Below are 23,455 nucleotides of genomic sequence, written 5' to 3'. Positions count from 1 at the left end.
CCAATCCTCCCGCCAGCTCCTAAAAAGCCCAACTCCTGTGAGAAAATCCGCCCGGCAAATTCAGTGAGGCCGGGTATTACCACGGACATTCCGGTTTCTACGGTGTACACTCCGAGGGCTTTGTCAAACTCGTCTCCCCAGCCCTCCTCCCTCCAAGGGATCCAAACACAGATGTTCAGATTACCGACAAGTCACGTCGGGCTGACACAGGGTCCCCATCGCCAGCACAGAGAAGCAAATACCGTATCCACTGGGAACCACGTTCTGGAAGTCCCTCTCTGATAACAGACAACTGGAGTGCTTCAGTAGCCAAGACCGATGATTGAATTAAAGAAGAAGAAGAAAAGGGCTCATGGATGAGGATGCAGACAGCAGGCCATTCGACCGAAACCAAGCAGAATGTTCCGGTGTCATTCATTACAAGCAGAGCTGCCAGCTTGGGGTTTCCGGCCTCTGAGACCGAAGTGGACTCACTCCTGACCCAGGACGGAGGCTCGTGGACGGGTGCCCCCTGCATTTAGAAGCGAGAGTAATTCACACGAGCCTTGGCAGAGGCGGGAGGAGAGAGCCTGGTGTATGCAAACAGAGCTGCGTTCTTTGGCATCCGCATCTGGCTCTGGGTGATCTGGCCAGAAACCATGTGGATTAAACCAATTTGATACAAAAGCCCCAGGCACTGGTTCTTTCTCACATTCATTACCTCTCACACAGGGCAGTTTGGGGACCTCGCCCAGGTCCCCACACCTCTTTTCTGGTTCAGAAATCTACCTTTACCAGTAGTTTGCTTGTCTGCCGGTGACTCCCACTCTGCACTTCCTAAATGCCCAGGAGTAAGGGGCGAGTAAGACAGGAGGAAAGCTTAGAGAAGGAGTTTTTGAAATGTGGGCCCGTCACCAGCATCCACAGTGCCAGGGAATTTGTTAGAAATGCAAATACTGCCCAGTCAGGGTGGCTCAGTGGTTGATTCCCAGTCAGAGCACATGCCCAGGTTGCAGGCTCAATCCCTGGTACGGGGCGTGCAGGCAACAGCCAATCGATGATTCTCATCATTGATGTTTTTATCTCTCTTCCTCTCTCTCTAAAATCAATAAAAACATATTTTTTTTTTAAAAAAAGATATGTGACTTTTGGGGCCCCATCCAGATCTACGGACTCAGAAGTTCTGGGTGTGGGGCCCAGAGATCTGTGTTTTAACAAGCCCTCCAGGTGATGCCAAGCAGGCTCAGGTGTTCGGACCCAGTGAGAGGGCTCAGGATCCAGCTTTGTGGCTTAGGCTAGACACTTCACCACTCTGGCCCTCCATGTCCTCAACCATGAAACAGGGGGAGCCCTAGCTGGTTTAGCTCAATGGATAGAGCGTCGGCCCATGGACTGAAGTGTCTGGGTTCAATTCGTCAAGGGCATGCACCTCAGTTGCAGGCTCAAATCCTGGCCCTGGTCAGGGCATGTGCTGGAGGAAACGAATTGCTGTGTCTCTTTCACATCCATGTTTCTCTCTCTGTTTCTCCCCTCCCTTCCACACCTTCTTAAAAAGAAAAAATATCCTTGGACGTGGATTAACAACAAGCAAAAACAGGGGGAGATTCATAATTCCACCTCATTGGGTTGCTTCCAGGATTCATAAATTAATACATAAAAACAGCACACCAGGCTGCTATCATTATTACTGGTTGGGACGATTTAAATGTCCAACAATAAAAGAGATGGTGTTGCTATGTCTTGTAACACTGCTGGTTTTTGTTGCCTCTCCTGCTTCGAGCTGTGCTAATCACCTCCCTGCTCAGGACCAGTTTCTTCTACTGTAACACCCACCACATACACGCCGCCCTTTCCCCATGACCTCAGCCATTGCTTCCTGGATTTTGATGCTCTAGGGCACGCAGGGTCACCGCCCTGGCAACCCTCCAGCCTACCTGCCTGGGCTCCTACAGTGGCTTCCTAAGTCTTCAGTGGGAGGGGTCCTCTGAACGCCCCCTCCCAGTGTGTCACTCCCCCACTGAAAACCCTTCCAGCAGGTCAGGATTCCCAGGCCTTAGAGTGACACACTATTCCACCCGTGATCTTTAGTGCTCGGCTCCCTGGCCCATCCCTCCCGGCCAAGCAGGATTCACGCAGTTCCCACTCACTCCCACATTCCATCACGTTGCCAGACCTTTGCAAACGCTGGCTCCTCTACCAGGAGCGCTTTCCTGTGCACCCTCCCGCCTTCAACGTCGCTGGCCTGGCAAGGCCTCTCCTTTCTCTGACTCAGGCATCCGCTCCCCTGGATGCTGGCTGGCCCTGGAGCCCCAGCACCGCCCTGCCTCGGAGCCCCCTGTCCATCCTGCAGCTGCTGGCTCATTAGCCGGCTGCCCCCCTCCACCTCTCCTCAAGAGCGGTAGCCTACGTTTGCTCATCTCTAGGGACCCAGAGCCAGCTCAGCCCCGGCACAACGCTGAATTACCAAATGACCAGAAGTGTAACGGAGAAAGGAATTTAAAATGGTGTTTACGATGCGCTCATAAACAGTCTAAACTCAGCAGTTGCCTCTGGGATATGAGTGGTAGAGACAAGCCTTGGAGGGGCAGGAGGGAACTTCCTGGAGTCCAGGTAATGTTCTGTATCTTAAGAGAGGCTTCAGTTATTCATTTATCAAAAACTCACTGATTGGTAATAAGACTCAGCAATGTCACAGTACGTAAATTCTACTTGAAGGAAAAAAAGCTATACACAGATAGGGAACTCTAGCTGGTGACGTGCACGGTGGAGTGTTTGGGTGAAGAATACTAATGTATTTCAAAGGAAGTTTCAGATATCAAAAATAAATGAATGGGTTGACTGGCTGGCTGGATAGCTACGTGATAAAACAAGTTTAGCAAAATGTTAACTGTGGATTCTAGTTGGTGGTTAGAGGAGTTCTCCCTGTGCGAGTCTTTCAACTCCGCTGTACGTGTGAAATGTTCACAGTAAAATGAGCTGAGAGGTTCTTAGCTAAGGTGCACCAGTGCATTCAACCGTGCCCCCGGGATCTTGTTAAATGAGGCTAAGTCAGCCGGGCTCAGGAGGCCTGAGACGCTGCATTTCCAATGAGCACCTGGGACGCCAATGCTGCTGGTCCGAGGATGCCACTCTGAGAAGCGAGGGTCTGCCACAGGACCACGTTTGACCACGATGTCCCCAACTGCAAATGGAACCCTACCCCCCCCCCCCCCAACCCTAAGCAGCAGCCTCATAAAAGGAACCAGCCAGACAAAAGGAACAGAGGCCGGGGACAAGCAGGAGCCTGGTCCGCCGTGCTCAGCCGCCTGGAGGACAGGAGCAGCCCTGGCAGGAGACCAGGGCCAGAATAGACATCTGAGTCACGCGAGGGGCCGGCCGGCGGGGTGACTCAGCAAGGGCGCCTGGGGAAGCCGAGTGCCGCCAGCTCCCACCCAGGCCTCGCCTGGCCCTGGCCGCCTCAGGGCGCGGCTGACTGCCCTCTCTGAGGACAGGCGACAGGAACTGCTGCTAGAGGCACAGGAGAGAGGCAGGGGGTGGCCTCTCCCATCCTTCAGGTCCGCTGGCACCAGCTCTGAGGGAGACAGGGAGATAGGCACAGAAGGTACCTGACTGTGTCCCCGCTTCTCACATCCCGGGCGGGGAGGAGGGTGAGGTGAGTATCAATCAGGTGGAGCCTCGACCCCTTTTCAAGTGAGGACACTGAGGTCCAGCAAGGAGGGGCGACAGCCCCTAAGAGAAAAGTTCCCAATCTAAAGTCACGTGACCTGCTTCTCCGCCTTCATCTCAATTGTTTCCATAGTCCTTTGTCTTCCGCTTTCCAAGAGACCAGAAGCTTCCTGAGGGCATGCGGCAGACACTCTTCTCCAAAGATGGCCAGACAGTACCTGCCATGCCACCAGCTGTCTCACAGTGAGACATGGCCACTCCCCCGTCTAGAGGTGGGTCTGTGTACCCCCACCTTGCTGCCAGGCAGACTTCTGTGATTGCGTCAATAAAGAGAATAGGACAGTGGGGTGAAGGCTTGGGGAGGGGAGGGAGTGGGGAGGAGGGGTCAATGGGGGAAGAAAAGGGGCATCTGTAATACTTTCAACGATAAAGATAAATGAAGAGAGAGAGGAGGGCAGCAGTGACACTGTGCGACTCTGGGACTGGATCATAAAAGGTGACGCAGCTTCTGCCTGGCTCCCTCTCTTGGAACACGCACAGCTACCACGCTAGGGAGCCCCGGCCGCTAGGGAGACCACATGGAGCAGCCACGCCCGGCCGGAGCTCCAGCCGGGAACCGAGTTCACCACCAGACAAGTGAGAGAGGAAGTCAAACTCGAGCCCCTACAACCATCCAACTTGGAGAGTCCCCAAGTAAGACCCACTAAGCCAAGCCCGGCCAACACCCACGACTGTGAGACATAATAAACTGAAGACAGGTCGGGTGTGATGGAATAACAGGTAACCAGCAGGGCATGAACCACATCTATTTCACACACTGCTGTGGCCCCAGAACTAAGCACATGTATAGCGCATGCCTAATAAATGTCTGCGCAAGGGATGAAGGGACCCAGGTGGGATGACAGCCCAGGGTCTGCCCAGCACAGGCTGCCTCGGCCATCAGATTTAGGGGTAAGTTAGGGTCTAACAGCCCACTTCTCCGAACTTCGATTCCTAACACAGATAAACAATGACGGGGGAGAAGAGTCGGGGTGTCCCGGCGCCCCACAGCCCAGCCTCCAGCTGCTGGAGCTGAACATGCAAGCGGGCCCAGGTGGCAAGTCAGGCTGCTGGGAACACGGAACACAATGGGAGAAGGACATCAGCTCTCTGAGCCACCTCCCTGCACACGCCCAGGAAAACCTGGACTCAGTCACCCCCCGGAGGAAACCAAGGTCTGCAGCAACCTAGGGGGTGTGGCTTGATTGGTGCGATTCTCAGCTCCACAGAGCAGCCTGACAAGTAATAAATGTTTCCAGATGGGACACTCCACTGCCATACATCCACATCCACATACATCCACATACACACACAAACTCTGAGGACCAGCAGACACAATCGCCACAGACATCTGAGCCCTCCTTGGTGCCAGGCGTGGGCCAGGATCCAATGGGTGCTACAGGCATGATTGCTGCCTTCGTGAACCTTTCACACATGCAAACACACATGTATAAGAACATACTAACACATCCATACACACAAACACTCCAACATAAATCTACATACAAAACATGAACATAAAAATGCAAATATACACACATATATAAACATGCACACACATACACATACATATATACAAACCCATACACGCACACAAACACATTTGCATACACACACAATCTGTTAATTTCTCCAACTCAGTTCCTCCTTGAGCAGGGAAATCCAAGAATGGGGCCTTCAGGACACAGGTTTCAGCCTCCTCTTCATGCTGCTGCCCCACAAGTCCCTTCATTGCTGACAAAGGCAGCCTCAGCCTTTTGCTGAGGTTTAGGCCACACCCAACAGATCTACTAGTACAGCAGCTGAAAACTGCTCCTGCTGCAGTTTCACCCATTAACAACTGACTAGCCACGAACAAAGCATCAAATAAACGCTCCAAAGGCTTCCTGTCCCTCTCAGAATAAAATCGACACAGCTCATCTGGCCTACCTCTCAAATGCCACCCTCAGCCCTCGCCTGCCTCTGTTGCGCCAGCCACGCTGGCCTCTCCTGCTGTTCCCTCAACATTGCACAGCACCTCCTGCCCCAGGGCCTTTGCACTTGCCACACTCTGCCTGGAATGCTCTTTCTCTGAGAATTTGCTAGGTTGGCTCCTTCGCTTCTTTAGGTCTCTGCTCCAGTGTGATTTCCTGGGGCAGACCTTCTGTGATCGCTCACCAAAAACTGCACATGGCCCCCAACCATCATCTCTATTTCCTTTCCCTGTTTTCTTCTACTTAGCATTTACCACCACCTGCCAGACATGTGGGTCCTGGGTTACTGTTTGTCCCCATCCATGACAAGCTAAGCCTCACGTGGACAAGATCTCTGCTTTATTCACTGCTACAGCCCTGTGCCCAGATCAGGGCCTGGCATTCAGCAATGGCTAGAATGGTAGAAGGAAGACAGGGAAGGAGAAAAGAAGGGGGGCGGGGCAAGAAAGACAAGGAGGAGGAGGGAAGGAGGGGAGGGAGAAAGAAGAGGCAAGGGTGACAAATTACTATGTTCCCTGTATTCCCCCAGCAGGAAGAGTGGCCATCTCCACCTGCCCAAAGATTTCTTTCTGCACACATAGAATTTCCCTCAAACTGACAGGACAGACCAAGGGTCTCAAACTCAAATCCCTCAGGGGCCAGGCACGTACCTAGATGAAAGAAGCAAGACTGTACCATGCAATAGGGAGTGGTGGGGACTGCGGTAAACTAAGGCACCCCCCAGCTCTGGCCAGCTGCTGCCATGTGCACTGGCCCTGACGCTGCCTGAACTTCTCATTTTTTGTAGAAAGCTTGGACATGAGAATTTATGTGGAACTTCCCGATTTTTAAATGTTTGCTCACAGGTCCTAAAATCACTATGCCAACCAAATGAGGAAACCGACAGGCCTGCAAGACACAGCAATTTACACTAGGAATCAGATTCCCTCCTCAGGCTCTCCCACCCCGCCCATGGCTCCGCTTTGCCATGTCAAGTGGGAGGACAATATAACCCATCTCCAGGCATTTGGGGAAGATGGAATGAGATCCCAGATGGATGATCCCGGCTCAGAACAAGTGTCCAATCAACATTAGCCCCCTTGTGCAATGTTTCTCCAACAATTCGTGATCGCACTTACAGGGTCGTTGATGGTTTCTGAGAACAGGGGCGAGCGGTCTGAGAAACAGGACAGCACGAGCTGAATCAGCACGAGGGAGAAGTAAATGTAGAACGTGACATCCCGAAACACATCGACGTTGGCATCCTAAACGTGAGGGGAGGAGGAGGGAGACAATCACTTTCTGGAAGTAGCTTGCCCACCCCTTCCCCCCTCCCCTGCACATTAACACAAGAGAGGCCGTTCCACCAGTGTGTGGTCCGTACCACCCGGGGAGGGCAACCCCCATGGTGGGAGGGGGCCTGGCCTTGGGAGTGAAGCAGACCCACATTCAGGTCCTATCTCTGCTCACACTGGCTGTGGGACTTTGTCAGCTTACCTACACCTCCCTGTGCCTCAGTTTCCCCATCTATAAACAGACCTGTGGTCCTCAACCGGGGGTGATTTTACCTCCCAGGGCACACTCGGCAGTGTGTGGAGACATTTCTGTTTGTCACACTTGGGAGGTGCAGCTGGCACCCAGTGAGAGGAAGCCAGGGAGGCCCCTAACATCTGACAGAGTACGGGACAGCCCTCCACCACAGAGACGTCTCTGGCCCACCTGTCAACTAGTGCTGAGGCCGAGAAACCCGGCAGAGGAATTGTGAGAAGTCAGTAAGATTATTCATGGGAAGAACTTCGCCCTCCCCCTGACACTTTGCAAATACAAACTCAGCTGCCATCACTATTAAAGATAGGGTACTGTACACTGCAGGTGCTCAATAAATGTCCCGTTTCTTTCCCTTCCTTTGCCTGACACCAGTTCCTGATTAGCTCAGAGATGGCAGGGAACAACAGGAGAGTCTGAAAGCGCAGACTCTTCAGAATCCCAGGAGCGCCATATGGCAGCCAACATGAACCACTTCTCAGCCAGACCAGCGGCTGATGACACCAAGGTAACCTGGGGACAATCGGGGGTCCCCTGGGGGTGCGGCCACTCTGCAAACACCGCTCCCTGCTCGGCTCCCTTCCAGACTGAAGACATCTGTTTGCTGCTGACGGAGGCTCACAGGGTGGTGTGCAACAGCTGAGGCTCCTGCCCCTGGAGGACCCACATGGGCTACTCGGAGCTACACAGACAAGTGGGGCCGTGAGGAAAGAAGGTTCTAGAACAAAGGTTGGATGCGGTATGGAAATCCCTAGGGAAGAAGCCGGGCCCATGTGGTGCCCATCTCCTGGTTCCCGTGGCCACCCGTGCTTTCCACACCATCCAAAAGGAACAGGCATCTCTCCCAGGGGCCACCCAGGAAGATGCGGAGTGAGGCCACACTTACCTCTTTTAAGGCAGTCATGATTTTGGATCTCAAGATGACAAGGGCACATAGTAGGGCTATAAGCCAGAATGTGAGCATGATCCCTGAGGACTGGATTCCCTTCCTTCTCTCGAGCTGAATTAAAAAGGTAGCAAGCAGCTAGAAGAGAGAAGCACACAACAGAAGCCGTCAGGAGAAGGCCAGGGCCCCAAAGCTGCTGTGGTCCTCAAGGCCCCCAGAGTCCAGGGACCTGGCAGACGTTAGGCCTCAAGTGAGGCCAGTGGTACAAGAACAGCCTGGGGGAGGACTTGGCTCCAGTACCAGCTCTGCTCTGACCCTGCTGGGTGACCCTGAGCAAGTTACCAAACCTCTCTGAGCCTCCACCACCTATTCTGCAAAGTGGAGTTGATAACAGCACCTACCTCGATGGCTGTGGGAATTTAGTGAGGTCATGTTTAGATCTGGAATAGGAGGGGGAGTTCACTATAGAACAGAAAAGGGCACCTTTTTTTAAGAGACCAGATAGTAAATATTTTAGGCTTTGTGGGCCATAGTTTCTGTCACAACTACTCAATATTGCTATTGCAGTGTGACACCAGCCCTAGACGATACATGAATGAATGGGCATGGCTGCGTGCCAACAAAAGCAAGCAGCGGGCCCACCCGATTTAGAACGGGAAAGACCTGTGTTCGACTCCTCCTTAGGGGACAGGCGTGGCTGTTCTTTATGGAGCACCTGCCATCTTGCCTCATAGGAAGCATCCACATGCACTAACTCGCTGCCCCCCAGCCTCCCCGAGAGCCGGAGCCTCAGTTTGCATTCGGGGAAACGAGGTTACTTCATCTGTCCACAGTCACACATCTCATCTTCAGAGATTTTATCAGAACCATGGTGATGGGGAACTGGGATTTTTACTTCATTCCTGATACCTGGTGCTACTGCTTCCATTTTACATGTGACTTAACGATTGGGGAGAAAAACTAAATAAAATTGCTTTTCCTTGCAAAAAGGAAACTCACGGCTCTCTCCCAGAAGGGCAGAGTCACCCCCTTGAGGCAGATCCCCAAGACCAGTCATGGTCACCCACCCTAAGGAGCTGTATGTAGGTCACCCACAGCACCTCTCCACATAACCCAGCTGCTGGAACCAGAGACAGGTCTGTCCGTCTGACCTCCTCAGTTCCCCCATCTCCTTCACTCCCCACTTCTAATCCATCAAAAACACACACTGGCCCTGGCACTAAGGCCAGTCCTCAGTTTACCCGCTGCTCACTCTGATCCCAGCCTCCATCCCCTCTTGCCAGGTGACCCCAGTGCCCACCCCCCATGCTCTCATCCCCATTGCTCTCCCAGCTTCTGCCCAACAATCCATTCTCCACTTGGAGGCAACAGTCAGCTTTTCAATGTGCAAAGCCAGGCATATCACATCCTTGCTGAAAACCTCTGTCTTCCAGACCTGAGGTTTAACCTGGGTTCCAAGGACAGGTTGTGGATAGAACCTGGGAGTCCGTGAACTTGGATGGGAAACAATTACAGCTTCGTCTTCCCACATCAGCATCACCAATAATAAGTGGAGGCAATAAACCACAGCAGCAGTGCCCGGGACTCTGTCAGAATTAGACATCATATCTGAAAATACACAGCTGAAGTCCCAACTATTGCTATTTGGAAGTAAAGGAGCATCACCTGCTGCTAGATCTTGGTGTGAAATACATTAATAAACACATAGATTTTTTACATTGTGTTTTTTTTTAATCTTTTGATAACGGTATTTAAATACAATTGGTTTCCCAGTCCAAATCCCCTGCAACTAACGAATGGATAAAAAATGGGTGGTTCCTGGCTGGTGTGGCTCTGTGGTTGAGCATCGACCTATGAACCTGGAGGTCATGGTTCGATTCCCAGTCAGGACACATACCGGGGTTGCAGGCTCGATCCCAAGTAGGAGGTGTGCAGGAGGCAGCCGATCGATGATTCTCTCTTTTCATTGATCTTTCTCTCCCTCTCCTTCTCCTTCCTCTCTGAAATCAATAAACATGTATTTAAAAAAAAAAAAAAACAGGGATGGGGAGGGGGGACCATACAATCCAATACATTCAGCAATTCCAAAAAAAAAAAATCTTTGGATACACTCAACACGGTTGAACCGTTGGTGCTATGACATCAGTCTCAAACTGCTCCAGCCTACATGGTTCACTCACAGGACCTTCCAGAAGAGGCAAAGCGACGGGGACAGACACCATGTGAGTGTTTCCCGGGAAAGGGGCGAGGCAGAGGCTGGCTGCAGAGGAGCAGCACGAGAGAGCATTTGGGGTGATGGACTGCTGTCTATATTGTGCAAGTGGCAGTCACAAGACAGCATATGTTTATCAATTAACCCCAACTAAAAATATAACGTACAGCACAGAATCTTCACATATATACACATGGGTGTGATTGGTTTCCTTTGTAATCCTATGTTTTTAAGAACATTATTCTGAGAAGGAGAGTAGACTGGCAAAGGAGAAAGGGGTCCATGGCACAAAAGGTTTAAAACCCAACATTGGGAGTGAAAAACAAAACCCACTTATCCTGAAGCTCAAGGTCAGGCCTCTGCCATCCCAGCTCTCTTCTTTCCTCTTCCTCAACCTCTCCACCCCAGCCACACAGGCCAACTCTCCATTTCTCCCTCCGAACCCAGGACTTCTGCATGTGCTATTCTCGCCAATGGTGTTCCTCTGCCCATGGCCCCTTCAACTTTTTGACATCCTGCTCATCCTTTGGGCCTCAGCTCTGTCATCCCTTCCTCCCTACCCTCCAGACCAAACCAGTTCACCTAACTTCACTCTCACAGCAATCTGCACACAGGTAAGTATTTTGTGCTTTTTTAGGGAATCATTTGCTGAATGTTCATTTGCTCAGCTGGACTGTACACTCCATGACAACAGGATCTGCGTCGGTTTTAACTTCAACTCCTGGCCCATATTAGAAATAGAAAATATTTGCTGACTGCCTCGCATCCCATTCTCCGAGTGCCTGCATATTCCGGTCCCCGGGCATGTCGGGAGAATGTTCCTGCAGCAGGAAGAGCAGGGCTGGTCCTTCACTCCTGGAGCCCTGAGAGAGACTGAGCATTTCACAGGCCAGTTCACCTCTTGGCCAGCCCAGCTCAGAGCCCCGGGGGGTACAAAGCCCGGTGGCCCTCACCCCATAATACCTGTGTGCCCAGTATCACAGACAAAGGTCTGGATGAAGAATCAAAAGACCAGGAGCAGGGAAAGTTAAGGGAATATGAGTTACCCCAGCCCAAACTAGTCCACCTTGACTCTCCTTTGCCAAAATGTAGATAGAGGTCAAGACCTCCAGGCCAGCAAAACCAAGTCCTTCATTTCCCCATTCACTCAATATGTTTGTGGAGTGCTTACTGCATAGCAAGCACAGTGCCAGGCTCTGGGGGCACAAAGGATAGCAAAGCTCTGCACAAGCGCCAGGTATTAGCAAAGAGCCCCACCAACACACAGGAGCCAGACAGCCTGCCTGTGAAGCCGGCTCTGCAGCTTACCGGCTGTGACCTTGGGCCAGTTCTCTTATCTGTGCCTCAACTTGCTCATCTACAAAATGGGACTAATGAGCCCACATACTGAAATGAATTATTATGCAAAGGGATTAGGGCAGTGCCTGGGGCAGAGCACACACTGTTAACCTGTGCTATAAAGATTCCTGGCCCTTCACAACTTGGCTCCAACTTGCCTTTCTTGACCCTTCTTCTGTCGCATCCACTGTCTACCACAGGGGTGGGGAACCTTTTTTCTGCCAAGAGCCATTTGGATATGTGTAACATCATTTGCTTAATATAATTCACTTAATGTAAATTTCTGTGGCTATGAAAAAAGCTCCTAGATTTATTGAATTTTGAGTCCCGCCGGCAGTTGCCTTGGTAGGGCCAGACCAAATGATTTCACGGGTCTTACATGGCCCTGGACCAGACATTCCCCACCCCTGGTCTACCCTCCAGAACCCCCACTCGACCTTCTTGCTTCAAGAAAGGCTCATCGTCCTCCTCCTTATGCTCCCTTTTGGCCTCCAACCCTCCCTTGGACATACTGTTCTCTCTGCTCAAAACATCCTGCCCCAAACTTGCTCCCTCCTCACTCTACAACACTCAAGGGCCATGCTTGCCAAGGACTTTCCAGCTTCTCAGAGGACCCAAGGGACATGGTACCTTGCAGGAATGGCCTTCATTCAGAGCATGTCATGGTGGAATGCAAGGACTAAAAGCATGGCCTCTGAGTGACCACCCCTTGCTTGACCACGTATTGGCTGTGTGGCCTTTAGCAGGGCCTATCTCACAGGGTTGTTCTGAGAATTAGATATAATAAAGCAGTGACACAGCAGTTCCCGTTTGCATCTCCCACTGAACGAGGGACCCACATGGGGCAGGGTGGTCTCTCATTCAACTTGGCATCCACTCCTTGTGCCAGAGCCTAAAAGCTCAAGAGACCATTAGGCCCCAGGCACCTGCTGTAAGTGATGAGCTGGCCAGGGCACGAAGAGAGGACAGCAATGCAGCGCAGGACGGCACCTGCACTCAGCCTCAGGCGCAGGGAGGGCAGATGGCACGGGGGTGGGGGAGTGGGGTGACAAACCGGGCCACGCTTGCCCCACTGAAAGACGGCAGTCACCTCTCAGCGCCAGCCGACTGCTGCCCCAGAAGACTACGAGTCTAGTGCTGCCGGGCCTCTGAGTTTTTTGGGAGAAGCCAGATTTCTGGATTTTTACTGTGAGATCTTCTCATTTTTAAATGCTGGCCACTGCTTTTGATCTCCATACTGCCTGGCGGACAGCCAGCTCCTACTTACCATGGTGATGCCCAAGAGGGTTGGGCTGACCAGAAACACCGGGGCCGGGAAGTTGCCCCAATTTCTTTCCCAGAAAGAGTAGAAGAGGTCTGCCCAGCAGACAATCCACAGCAAAAACCCCAAGGCCTGGAAGAGAAGAAAACAGTCTTACTACGGACAGTACTGGAACTTCCCAGCTCAGCCTCCGGGGGACCAGCCAACTCCTACACCATCAGCTACAGTCCTTGAACACCGCACACACCCTCTGGAACACACACAAGTGCCAAGTAGTGTGAGCCACCGTCTGGGCCCTCCCATGCTGCTCTGTGACCAGTGTACTATCCCCTCCGGCGCCCCTGGCAGGACTTAATCTCTCTGGTGACTATTCGCCTCAGCAATTGAAAACTCAAGATCTCAGTCTAAAAGTTACCGATATCAGCAACGCCAACAGCTTGCATAAGGCCTCTCTCACAATAACCATTCATCCAATCAAAATTTATTGGGGGCTTGCAATGGGCCACATACTTTCCAAGGTGCCAAGGATCCAAAAGTGAACAAAAGAGACACAAGTGCCTGCCTTCATGGAGCTGAGATTCTAATGGAATGGAAACAAGTAAGAAACAAACTGAAAAATACATATTTTTAAAAATATATTTTATTGATTTTTTGCAGAGAGGAAGGGAGAGGGATAGAGAGCTAGAAACATCGATGAGAAAGAAACATTGATCAGCTGCCTGCTGCACGCCCCCTACTGGGGATGTGTCCGCAACCAAGGTACATGCCCTTGACCGGAATTGAACCTGGGACCCTTTAGTCCACAGGCCGACACTCTAGCCCCTGAGCCAAACCAGTTAGGGCTGAAAAATACATATTATAAAGCCAGAAAGTAGTAAGTGATATGAGGAAAAACCAAAATGAGGGAAGACCTCTCAGATCAGGTGACATCTGAGTGAAGAGACAATATTGAACAATTAAGGGAAAGAACAAGTCAGGCGGAGAGAACAGCAAGTGCCTGGTTTGGGAACATGATCAGTGGGTTATGCCTCCTGTGGAAGGAGCAATGGGCATCGCAGGAGATGGCTGCAGAGGAGCTGTGAGGACTTCTGGGTCTTATTCCCTGTGGGGAGGCCTTACCAGCAGGTTTTTGAACAAGGCAAGGACAAGATCTGACTCACATTTTAAAGGCAAATAGAAGTACAAACTGCTCCCAGAGGAAGAGGAAGACATTAGATCTAGCTCAGGTTAGGGAAACAGACTGCATCTTGAGATAGGTTTGAAGTGCAGTATGAATGAGACAGGTTTAAATGGCAATATAAGCAAAGGACAGACAGCGTCAGTAAAATCATTAAAGTTTTCCTGTTTACCAAGGGTTTATGGAAATGAGTCTTGGGTAATGTAGCTTTAAAATATTTCTGAGAAGTGTAATTATAAAATTTAAATGACCTCTTGAGCCTCTTATTGCATCCCTGATGATACTCAGGCAATGGCAAAGCCACAGTAAGTCGCAGGCGCCAGCCTTTCTGACTCTGAAGTAATTTGCCCTACATACTAGCCCTTCCACTTATGAGGTTCAAATTAGTGCCACAGAAATTATTTGTCATGTTTCATTTTTTAGCACAGACTGGGAACTCTTGAAAACAAGTGCTCAGATGCCAGGCGTTTCCTCTAGTGTCAGTAAGTGTTTAGCACAAACTAACTCCATAATGAATGGAATTCATTCCACATATACTTTGTTCAAGTATGCTTAATAAGTAGCATATTTTACAAATGTGTCTTTTAAATGTCAGTATTTGGATGAAGTTTTTCTTTGTTTTGATATATTCCTTTGCTACGTCAACCATGGTGTCAGAATTTACCTTTTGAACAGTTGATTTCAGAAACTGTAAAATGAATAATCTTGTGTATCAAATTCAGAGCCCTAGCCTGGGTGGCTCCATTGGTTGAGCACCGTCCCATGTACTGAAAGGTCGCCAGTTCGATCCCCGGTCAGGATGTGTGCAGGAGGCAGCCTATCAATCTTTCTCTTTCTCTCCCTCTCCTTTCCTCTCTCTCTAAATAATCAATAAAAACGTATTTTTTTTAAAAAAAAATTCAGACATGTGAGAATGTGTTCATAAAGCATGGGTCTTGCAAAAAAACACGCACACAAAAAAATTACTGAGATGCATCTAAGTCCACAGGAAAACGTGGAATGAGGAGCAGGATAGATACATGCGCTAACGTCTCTTCCCCTCAGAAGGCTTATTCTTGCAAGAGGAAAAATAGTAACTGTGCACTGGAGAAACCAAATGACACTTTGACCAAATAAACAAAACTAACCCCATCACTGAGCTGTTTATCATGCAGACCTAGATGTAACAGATGGAGGACATGACATCCCTCTGGTAGTTTTCCAGCCAGGCAGGTGACACCTGAATCTAATCCTGAGGAAACATTATACAAGCCCAAGTAGAGGGCTTACTCTAAAATAACTGCCCACCCCTAGCCGGTTTGGCTCAGTGGATAGAGCATCGGCCTGCGGACTGAAGGGTCCTGGGTTCAATTCCGGTCAAGGGAACATTGACATTCTCAGGTTGTGGGCTCAATCCCCAGTAGGGGCCATGCAGGAGACAGCCGATCAATGATTCTCTCTCATCATTGATGTTTCTATCTCTCTCTCTCCCCCTTTCCCTTCCTCTCTTAAATCAATAAAAATATACACTGAGTGGCCAAATTATTATGATCTCTGAATGCAGTGTGTGTGTGTGTGTGTGTGTGTGTGTGTATTAGAGGCCCAGTGCATAAATTCGTGCATGGGTGGGGTCCGGCCAGCCTGGCCAGGGGGAGCAGGGGGAGGGGACGTGGGGCAGTTGGTGGCCTGCCTGCTGGTCAAACTCCTGGTCAAGGGGAAAATTTGCATATTAGCCTTTTATTATATAGGATATACACTGAGTGACCAGATTATTATGCGTTCAGAGATCATAATAATCTGGCCACTCGGTGTATTTTTAAAAAATAAAAATAAAAAAATTAAATAAATAAAACAACTGGCCCATTCCTGGCCAATGTGGCTCAGTGGTTGAGTGTCAAGCTATGAACCAGAAGGTCACCATTCGATTCCTGGTCAGGGCACATGCCCGGGTTGCAGGCTTAATCCCCAGTAGGGGGTATGCAGGAGGCAGCCGATCAATGATTCTCTCTCATCTCTTCTCTGAAATCAATAAAAATAGATTTAAAAAAAAGACTAAGGCAAGATTATTATATTTAAAAAGAAAATGAAACAGCTGGCCCACATTCTTCAATTATGTCAATGCCATAAAACAAAGAGAAAGGAGACGAGATCTTCCAGATTAAAGAAAACTAAAGAGACAACATGATTCAATGCAATACATGACCTAGGACTGGATTCTGAACTGGGGGGGAAATGTTCAAAAGGATAGTATTGTGACAATTGGCAAAATGGCAAGATAGACGGATTTTTCTTTTAAGGGTTCATGTTAAATTTCCTGAATTTAGTAATTATACTGTGGTTACATTAAGAGAATAACCATGCTTCAAGAAAAGATATTTTGAAAAATTAAGGAGTGAAGGGGCATGGTGGCTGCTACCTATTCTCAAATGATTCAGGAAAAAATAAATAATGTATGTATATGGAGAGAGACAAAGTGAAAGATAAAACAAATATGACAAAATGTTAAAAATCAGTGACTAAGAGCAATGAGGATACAGGGCTAGGGGGAGTACTTGGTATCATTCTTGCAACTTTGCTATAGTTTGAAATTATCTCAGGATAAAAACTTCTTTTTTTTGCCTTATTTTATTTTTTAAATCATGGTGGACATATATTACTAGTATACTAGTTTCAAGAGTATGACATAGTGATTCTACATTTACAGACCTTACGATGTCTGGTAGTCATCTGTCACTGTACAAAGTTATTACAATATTATTGACTATATTTCGTGTGCTGTACATTATATCCCATGACTTACTAATTTTATAACTGGAGTCTATACCTCCAGTTATAATTTTTGAATTAATTTTTTATTTTTCAGTTACAGTTAATATGCAATATTATATTAGTTTCTGGTACACAATCACTCAGTGATTAGGCATTTATATCACTTATGAGTAATCACCCCGATAAATCTAGCACCCATCTGATACCATACATAGTTATTACAATATTATTAAATACTAGAGGCCCGTTGCAGGAAGATTCCTGCAAGAATAGGGCTTCCTGCAGCCGGAGCGAAGCAGAGAAGGGAGCGAAGCCCGCTCCCGTCTCCACTGCCCCGCTTGCTTCCCTCCTGTCTCCGCCACCCCACTTGCTTCTCCACAGCTTCACGCCCTTCTGCAGCGCTTGGCTTCCTTCTACACTGTCTACAGTCCTCGCTCCGCGACTTTGTATGCAAATCAACCGCCATCTTTGTTGGGTTAATTTGCATACTCACTCCGATTGGCTGGTGGGTGTAGCAGGGGGATGGTCAATTTGCATGTTTCTCTTTTCTTAGTGTAGATACTAGTGGCCCGGTGCACAAAATTCATGCATGAGGGGGTCCCTCAGCCCAGCCTGCACCCTCTTCAATCGGGAACCCCTTGGGGGATGTCCGACCCACAGGGATCTGGCCTAAACCGGTGGTTGGACATTCCTCTCGCAATCTGGGACTGCTGGCTCCTAACCATCCACCTGCCTGCCTGCCTGATCGCCCCTAACTGCCTCTGCCTGCCTGCCTGCCTGATCACCCCTAACTGCCCTCCCCTGCCAGCCTGATTCACCCCCAACTGCTCTCCCCTGCCGGCCTGATCTTGCCCCCAAATGCCTCTGCCTGCCTGATCACTCCTAACTGCCCTCCCTTGCCGGCCTGATCTTGCCCCCAACTGCCCTCCCCTGCTGGCCTGGTCCCCCCCAACTGCCCTCCCCTACATGCCTGGTTCCCCCCTAACTGCCCTCCCCTGCCAGCCTGGTCGCCCCTAACTGCCCTCCCCTGAAGACCTGACGGCCCCCAACTGCCCTCCCCTGCCGGCCTGCTCGCCCCCCAACTGCCATCCCCTGCCAACCTGGTCGCCCCCAACTGTCCCCCCCTACTGGCCTGCTCACCCCCAACTGACCCCCCTGCCAGCCTGCTCGCCCCCAACTGCCATCCCCTGCCGACCTGGTCACCCCTAACTGCCCTCCCCTGCAGGTCTGGTCATCCCCCACTGCGCCCCCCCCCCCATCAGCCTGCTTGTCCTCAACTGTCCCCTCTGCTGGCCTGCTCGCCTCCTCACTGACTCCCCCTGCTGGCCTGCTCACCCCCCACTGACTCCTCCTGCTGGCCTGCTCGCCCCCAACTGCCCCCCCATTGGCCTGCTCACCCTCAACTGCCCCCCCTGCCAGCCTGATAGCCCCCAACTACCCCCCACTGTCGGCCTGCTCATCCCCAACTGCCCCCCTGCCCCTCTGTTTGCACCCAACTGACCCCTCTGCCGGCCTGCTCACCCTCAACTGCCCCCCACTGCCAGACTGCTTGCCTCCAACTGCCTCCCCAGCCAACCTGCTTGTCCCCAACTGACCTACCCTCCTGGCCTGATCGCTCCTAACCGCCTCTGTCTCAGACCCGCCACCATGGCTTTGTCCAGAAAGACATCCGGAAGGTTGAACAGTCTAATTAGCATATTACCCTTTTATTAGTATAGATCAGGGGTCCTCAAACTACGGCCCGTGGGCCACATGCGGCCCGCCGAGGACATTTATCCAGCCCGCCAGGTGTTTTTGCCACTGCTGCCTGTCCTGCTTAGCAGCCGACTTAGCAGTGTGCATAGGAATTTGTTCATAGTTTTTTTTTTTAAACTATAGTCCGGCCCTCCTGTTTAAAACGTTTGAGGACCCCTGGTATAGATTCTCTAGGCTATACTTTACATCCCCAAAACTATTCTGTAACTACCAATTTGTACTTCTAAATCCCTTCACCTTTTTGACCCAGCCCTCAACACCCTTCCCATCTGGCAAAGGTAAAAAAATGTTCTCTGTATCTATGAGTCTGCTTCTATTCTGCTTTTGTTTTTTAGATTCCACATATAAGTGAAATCATATGGCATTTGTCTTTCTCTGTCTGACTTATTTCACTCAGCACAGTATGTTCATGTTGTTGCAGCTGGCAAGATTTCATTCTTTTTTATGGATGGATCATATTTCATTGTACATATCTATTTATATATTGTTTATATATTTGTCTGTTGATCGACACTTTGATTGCTCCCATATATTGGCTATCTATATATATAAAAGCCTAAGCAACCGGCCGACCGGCCAGTAGCTATGATGTGCACTGACCACAAGGGGGCAGATACTCAATGCAGGAGCGGAAATCACAGGCATGGAAACATGGAACAGACTGATGAATCTCAGAGGGAAGGGGAGAGGGGGGAGAGTGGGAAGAGATTAATCAAATATCTTATATGCATACTAGAGGCCAGGTGCACAAATGGGGTCCCTCGGCCTGGCCTTCGGGTATTGGGCTGAAACCAAGTCTCCAACATCCCCTGAGGGGTCCCAGATTGCGAGAGGGCGCAGGCCAGACCAAGGTACATGAATCCATGCACCGGGCCTCTAGTTGTAAATAATGCTGCAATGAACATACTGTAGAGCGTGCCTGGAAGGCACATGAGCATTTCTTTAATTATTGTCAGCTGAATCCAGTGGCATTGGCAAAGCCACGTCCTGGAAACATGCCTTGCCAGAGGCAGGAGTGTTGTCAGCTTGACCTTCAGCCCAGGTGCCAGGGGGTGGGTTTCGTTATCTAAATCTAGCCAAGCACCAGGAATGAATACTACTCGGGCCCACCCAAGAATGCACATAATCTCCTTTGTCTTGACCTTTAGTAAAACTTCCTGGTTTTTGCTGTATAAAATAAACATGCTGTATTGGCTCTGGGTCCCTGTCTCTCCATCAGATAACAGTGGTCCTAGCTGGCCCCAGCATTTTCCTTCCAGCTCTGTGTCTGTCTCTTTCTTTCATTTTCTTAATCCCCAGCAGCCCCTATTCAGTAACTGGACTGCTTTCTAGCTGCGCTGGGCACAGAGAAGAGAGAAAAATTCACATATATGGATGTAAATGTCTTTTTGGTTTAGTGTTTGGGGTTTCTTTGGATAAATATCCTGAAGTGGAACTGCTGGGTCCTTCTTTGTCTCTTGTTATAGCCTTTGTTCTAAAAGTCTATTTTGTCTGGTATAATTATTGCTACTCCAGCTTCTTTTTCCATTTTCATGAAACTTCTTTTTCTATCCCTTTACTTTCAGTTTGTGGGTGTCTTTAGATCTGAAGTGAGTCTACTGTAGACAGCATATGCAAGGGTTTTGTTTTATTATCCACTTAGCCCCTGTATGTCTTTTGATTGAAGCATTTAATCCATTTGCATTTAAAGTAATTGTTGATAGATATTTATTGCCAATTTATTACTCCTATTATCTTTCTTTTTTCTTCTTCTTCTTAAAGAAGAACTTTTAACATTTCTTATAATACTGGTTTTGCTTTTTTTTTCATCTGAGAAGCTCTTTATCTGTCCTTTGATTCTAAATGATAGCTTTGCTGGGTAGAGTAATCTTGGTTTTGGGTCCTTGCTTTTCATCACTTTGCATATTTTGTGCCAATCCCTTCTGGCCTGCCAAGTTTCTATTGAGAAATCAGCTGACAGTCTTATGGGAGCTCTCTTGTAGGTAACTAACTGCTTTTCTCTTGCTGCTTTTAAGATTCTTTGTCTTTAATCTTTGCCATCTTAATTATGATGTGTCTTAATATGGGCCTCTTTGTGGAACTTTCTGCACTTCTGGACTTGAGTGTATTTTGCCTTCACCAGGTGAAGAAAGAATTTTCATTATTTCTTAAATAGGTTCTCAATCCCTTGCTCTTTTTTCAATACTTGATATTGTCCCTGAGAACCCTTAAACTGTCCTCGTTATTCAGAAATCTTTTTCTTTTTGATGTTCTGATTGGGTGTTTTCTGCTACCTTGTCTTCTAAATGACTGATTTGATCATCTCTTTCATCAAATCTGCTGCTGACTCCTTCTACTGTATTCTTCATTTCAGTTATTGTATTCTTCATTTCTGACGGGTTCTTTTTTATGGTTTCTATGTCCTTTTTAATGCTGTTGAGGTTCTCACTAAGTTCCCTGAGCAACCACATAACCATTATTTTAAACTCTGTATCCGATTGCTTGCCTTCAAGTTTCACTTCTTTTTTTCTGAAGATTTCTCCTGTTCTTTCTGTTGGGACATGTTTCTTTGTCTCACCATATTGGCTGCCTCTCTGTTTGTTTCTATATGTTAGGTAGATCTTCTATATCTCCCAGTCCTGGTAGAGTCGCCTAATGTCGCAGGTGTTCTGTGGGGCCCAGTGGCGCAGCCTCAGGGAGATTAAGAAATGTGCTCAAGGTCCTACAGCTCGTAAGGGACAGAGATGATAAGTGAACCCATGTCTGAATGCAGGGCCCCAGCCTTACCTACCACATCATTGTTCTGTCTTCTAGAAAAAGGAACTCAGGGCCAATGAAGTAGAAGAAACATGTTAGTTTTCACCAATCACTACTCCCCACCCAGGAACACCCCTCTCCCCATGATGACTTACAGTTTTGGCTTTGTTGAGATGTGTCATCTGAATGTAGCCCCGGTCATGGTGGGAAAGATAGAGGAAGTAGAAGGGGAAGATGACCCAGAGGTAAAAACAAGGCACCCACACAAGGACGGTGTTCTGAAAGCACTTGGTGAAGTCGGGATTGCTGGTGTACCACGTGATGTTCCAGTCCTGTAGAAACAAACATAAGCACAGGGTCCATGGGATATGCCAAAGAGTGATGGGGGCTTGTGTGTAATTCGAAACTCGTTGTCACCCTGGCTCAGTATGGCTCAGTTGGTTGGGTGTTGTCCTGTGCACCGAAAGGTTGCTGGTTCGATTCCCAGTAAGGACACACGCCCAGGTTGCAATCTCAATGCCCAGTAGTGGGGTGTGCAGGAGGCAGTTGATCGATATTTTATTTCTCTCTCACATCAATGTTTCTCTCTCTCTCTCTCTCTCTAAAAATCAATAAAAGTACTTTTTTTAAAAACCAGCTGTCATGGAGTTCAAGAAAAACAAACAAGACACCTGCGCCTGAAGCCCTTTCAGGCAGAATATGCAACTTGGAGAGTTCAGTAGCCAGAAAGACTATGAAACAAGGGATCAGGAATAAAGGTATGCCTCAATGCACATAACAGACAGGTTCCTAGGAACTCTGGCAAATTCCATTATCGTACAAAGATGGAGACATCCATTTAAAGGAATCTTGCAGGGGTATTTCCCTGTAAACAGAGGAGTCCTTTAGTCATATGAATCATTCCTACTTTACCATCTTGTGAATTGAGAACTTTCTAATCTTCTTCCTCACCCTCACCATTATCATCTTCTTCACCATTACCATCATTACTATCATTACCATCATTACTATCATTACCATCATTACTATCACAATCACTTTCATCATCATTATCATCTATAACACCTAAATTGTGCGAGGCCCTATTTTAAGTTACATCATATGTATTATTCCCTTTAATTCTATAAGTACTTTATCTCTCCTTTTTCAGATAGGAAAACTGAGATACAGAGAGGTTCAATGACTTGTCTAATATCACACAGCTGGTAAGATCTGTAGCGGAATTCAAACTCAGGCAATTTGGTTCTGGGTCCCTGCACTTAATGACTAAGCTATCCATCCTTAATAACAAGTTTGTTGTAAATACTTTTATTTTTTTTTTAAGAAACCACCTATATGTTGTTAGAGACATACCAGATAGATAAATAGATATATATGTATATAGATCAAGTATATCTGCCCAAGAATAAACTTCAACGCACTGTCAGTCATCAGTAATGGACAATTTAATTCAAATCCTCATCTGACCACTGACCAGTTACACAACCCTGGGAAAAGTTATTACCTTATTTGGGGTTCTCAATTTTCTATCTCTACTTTGATTATATCAGATAAACTTAGAGGTCTGAAACAGGTGGCCCTCAGGCCAATTTGACCCACAGATGGTTTATTCTTATTGTTGTTTTAAGCATACTTTTTTAAAAATTTAGGTTAACTGCCAACATTTCAAATCAGAAAACTTCATATAAAAATTTGGATTTCTGGCTACTCTTTTTTTTTTTTTTTTTAATTTCTTTACTGATTAAGGTGTCACATATTTGTCCTCATCCCCCCATTCCCATCCCACACCCCTCCCCACGCATGCCCCCACCCCCCTGTTGTCCTTAACCATTGGTTAGGCTCGTATGCATGCACACAAGTCCTTTGGTTGATCTCTCCCCCCTACCCCCACCCTCCCCTACCCTCCCTCTGAGGCCCGACAGTCCGATCGATGCCTCCTTGTTTCTGGGTCTGTTCTTGTTCATCAGTCTATGTTGTTCATCATTTCCCCTAGATGAGTGAGATCATGTGTTACTAGAAATATACTTTATAAGAACCGAATGTGAGACGAGCAATAATAGTTATGCTGACAGGCAAATGAATCAGTCTGTAGTGAGTTTCTTTCTGGACCAACAGTTCTTTTGAGACCCAATTTCAATGTCCACCAGTTCCTTATGTGTAC

The 23,455-nt window shown here is 48.5% G+C and overlaps 1 protein-coding gene across 1 annotated transcript in view; it reads right to left on the bottom strand.

Moving 5' to 3' along the window:
* ABCC1 (ATP binding cassette subfamily C member 1 (ABCC1 blood group)) overlaps positions 1-23,455 on the bottom strand; it is a 151,146-nt gene that overhangs the window by 88,960 nt on the left and 38,731 nt on the right. The window contains exons 2-5 of the mRNA XM_079796250.1: positions 21,450-21,626; positions 12,885-13,010; positions 8,068-8,205; positions 6,776-6,901 (exon numbers count right to left, since the gene is read on the bottom strand). Of these exons, the coding sequence (XP_079652376.1) occupies positions 6,776-6,901; positions 8,068-8,205; positions 12,885-13,010; positions 21,450-21,626 (567 nt within the window). The remainder of the gene's footprint in view (positions 1-6,775; positions 6,902-8,067; positions 8,206-12,884; positions 13,011-21,449; positions 21,627-23,455) is intronic.

This window comes from Cnephaeus nilssonii, assembly GCF_951640355.1.
Source record: "Cnephaeus nilssonii genome assembly, chromosome: 2".
Lineage (NCBI taxonomy): Eukaryota > Metazoa > Chordata > Mammalia > Chiroptera > Vespertilionidae > Cnephaeus > Cnephaeus nilssonii.
Note: the sequence above shows the minus strand (reverse complement) of the source record. Positions and strands in the feature narration are given on the sequence as shown.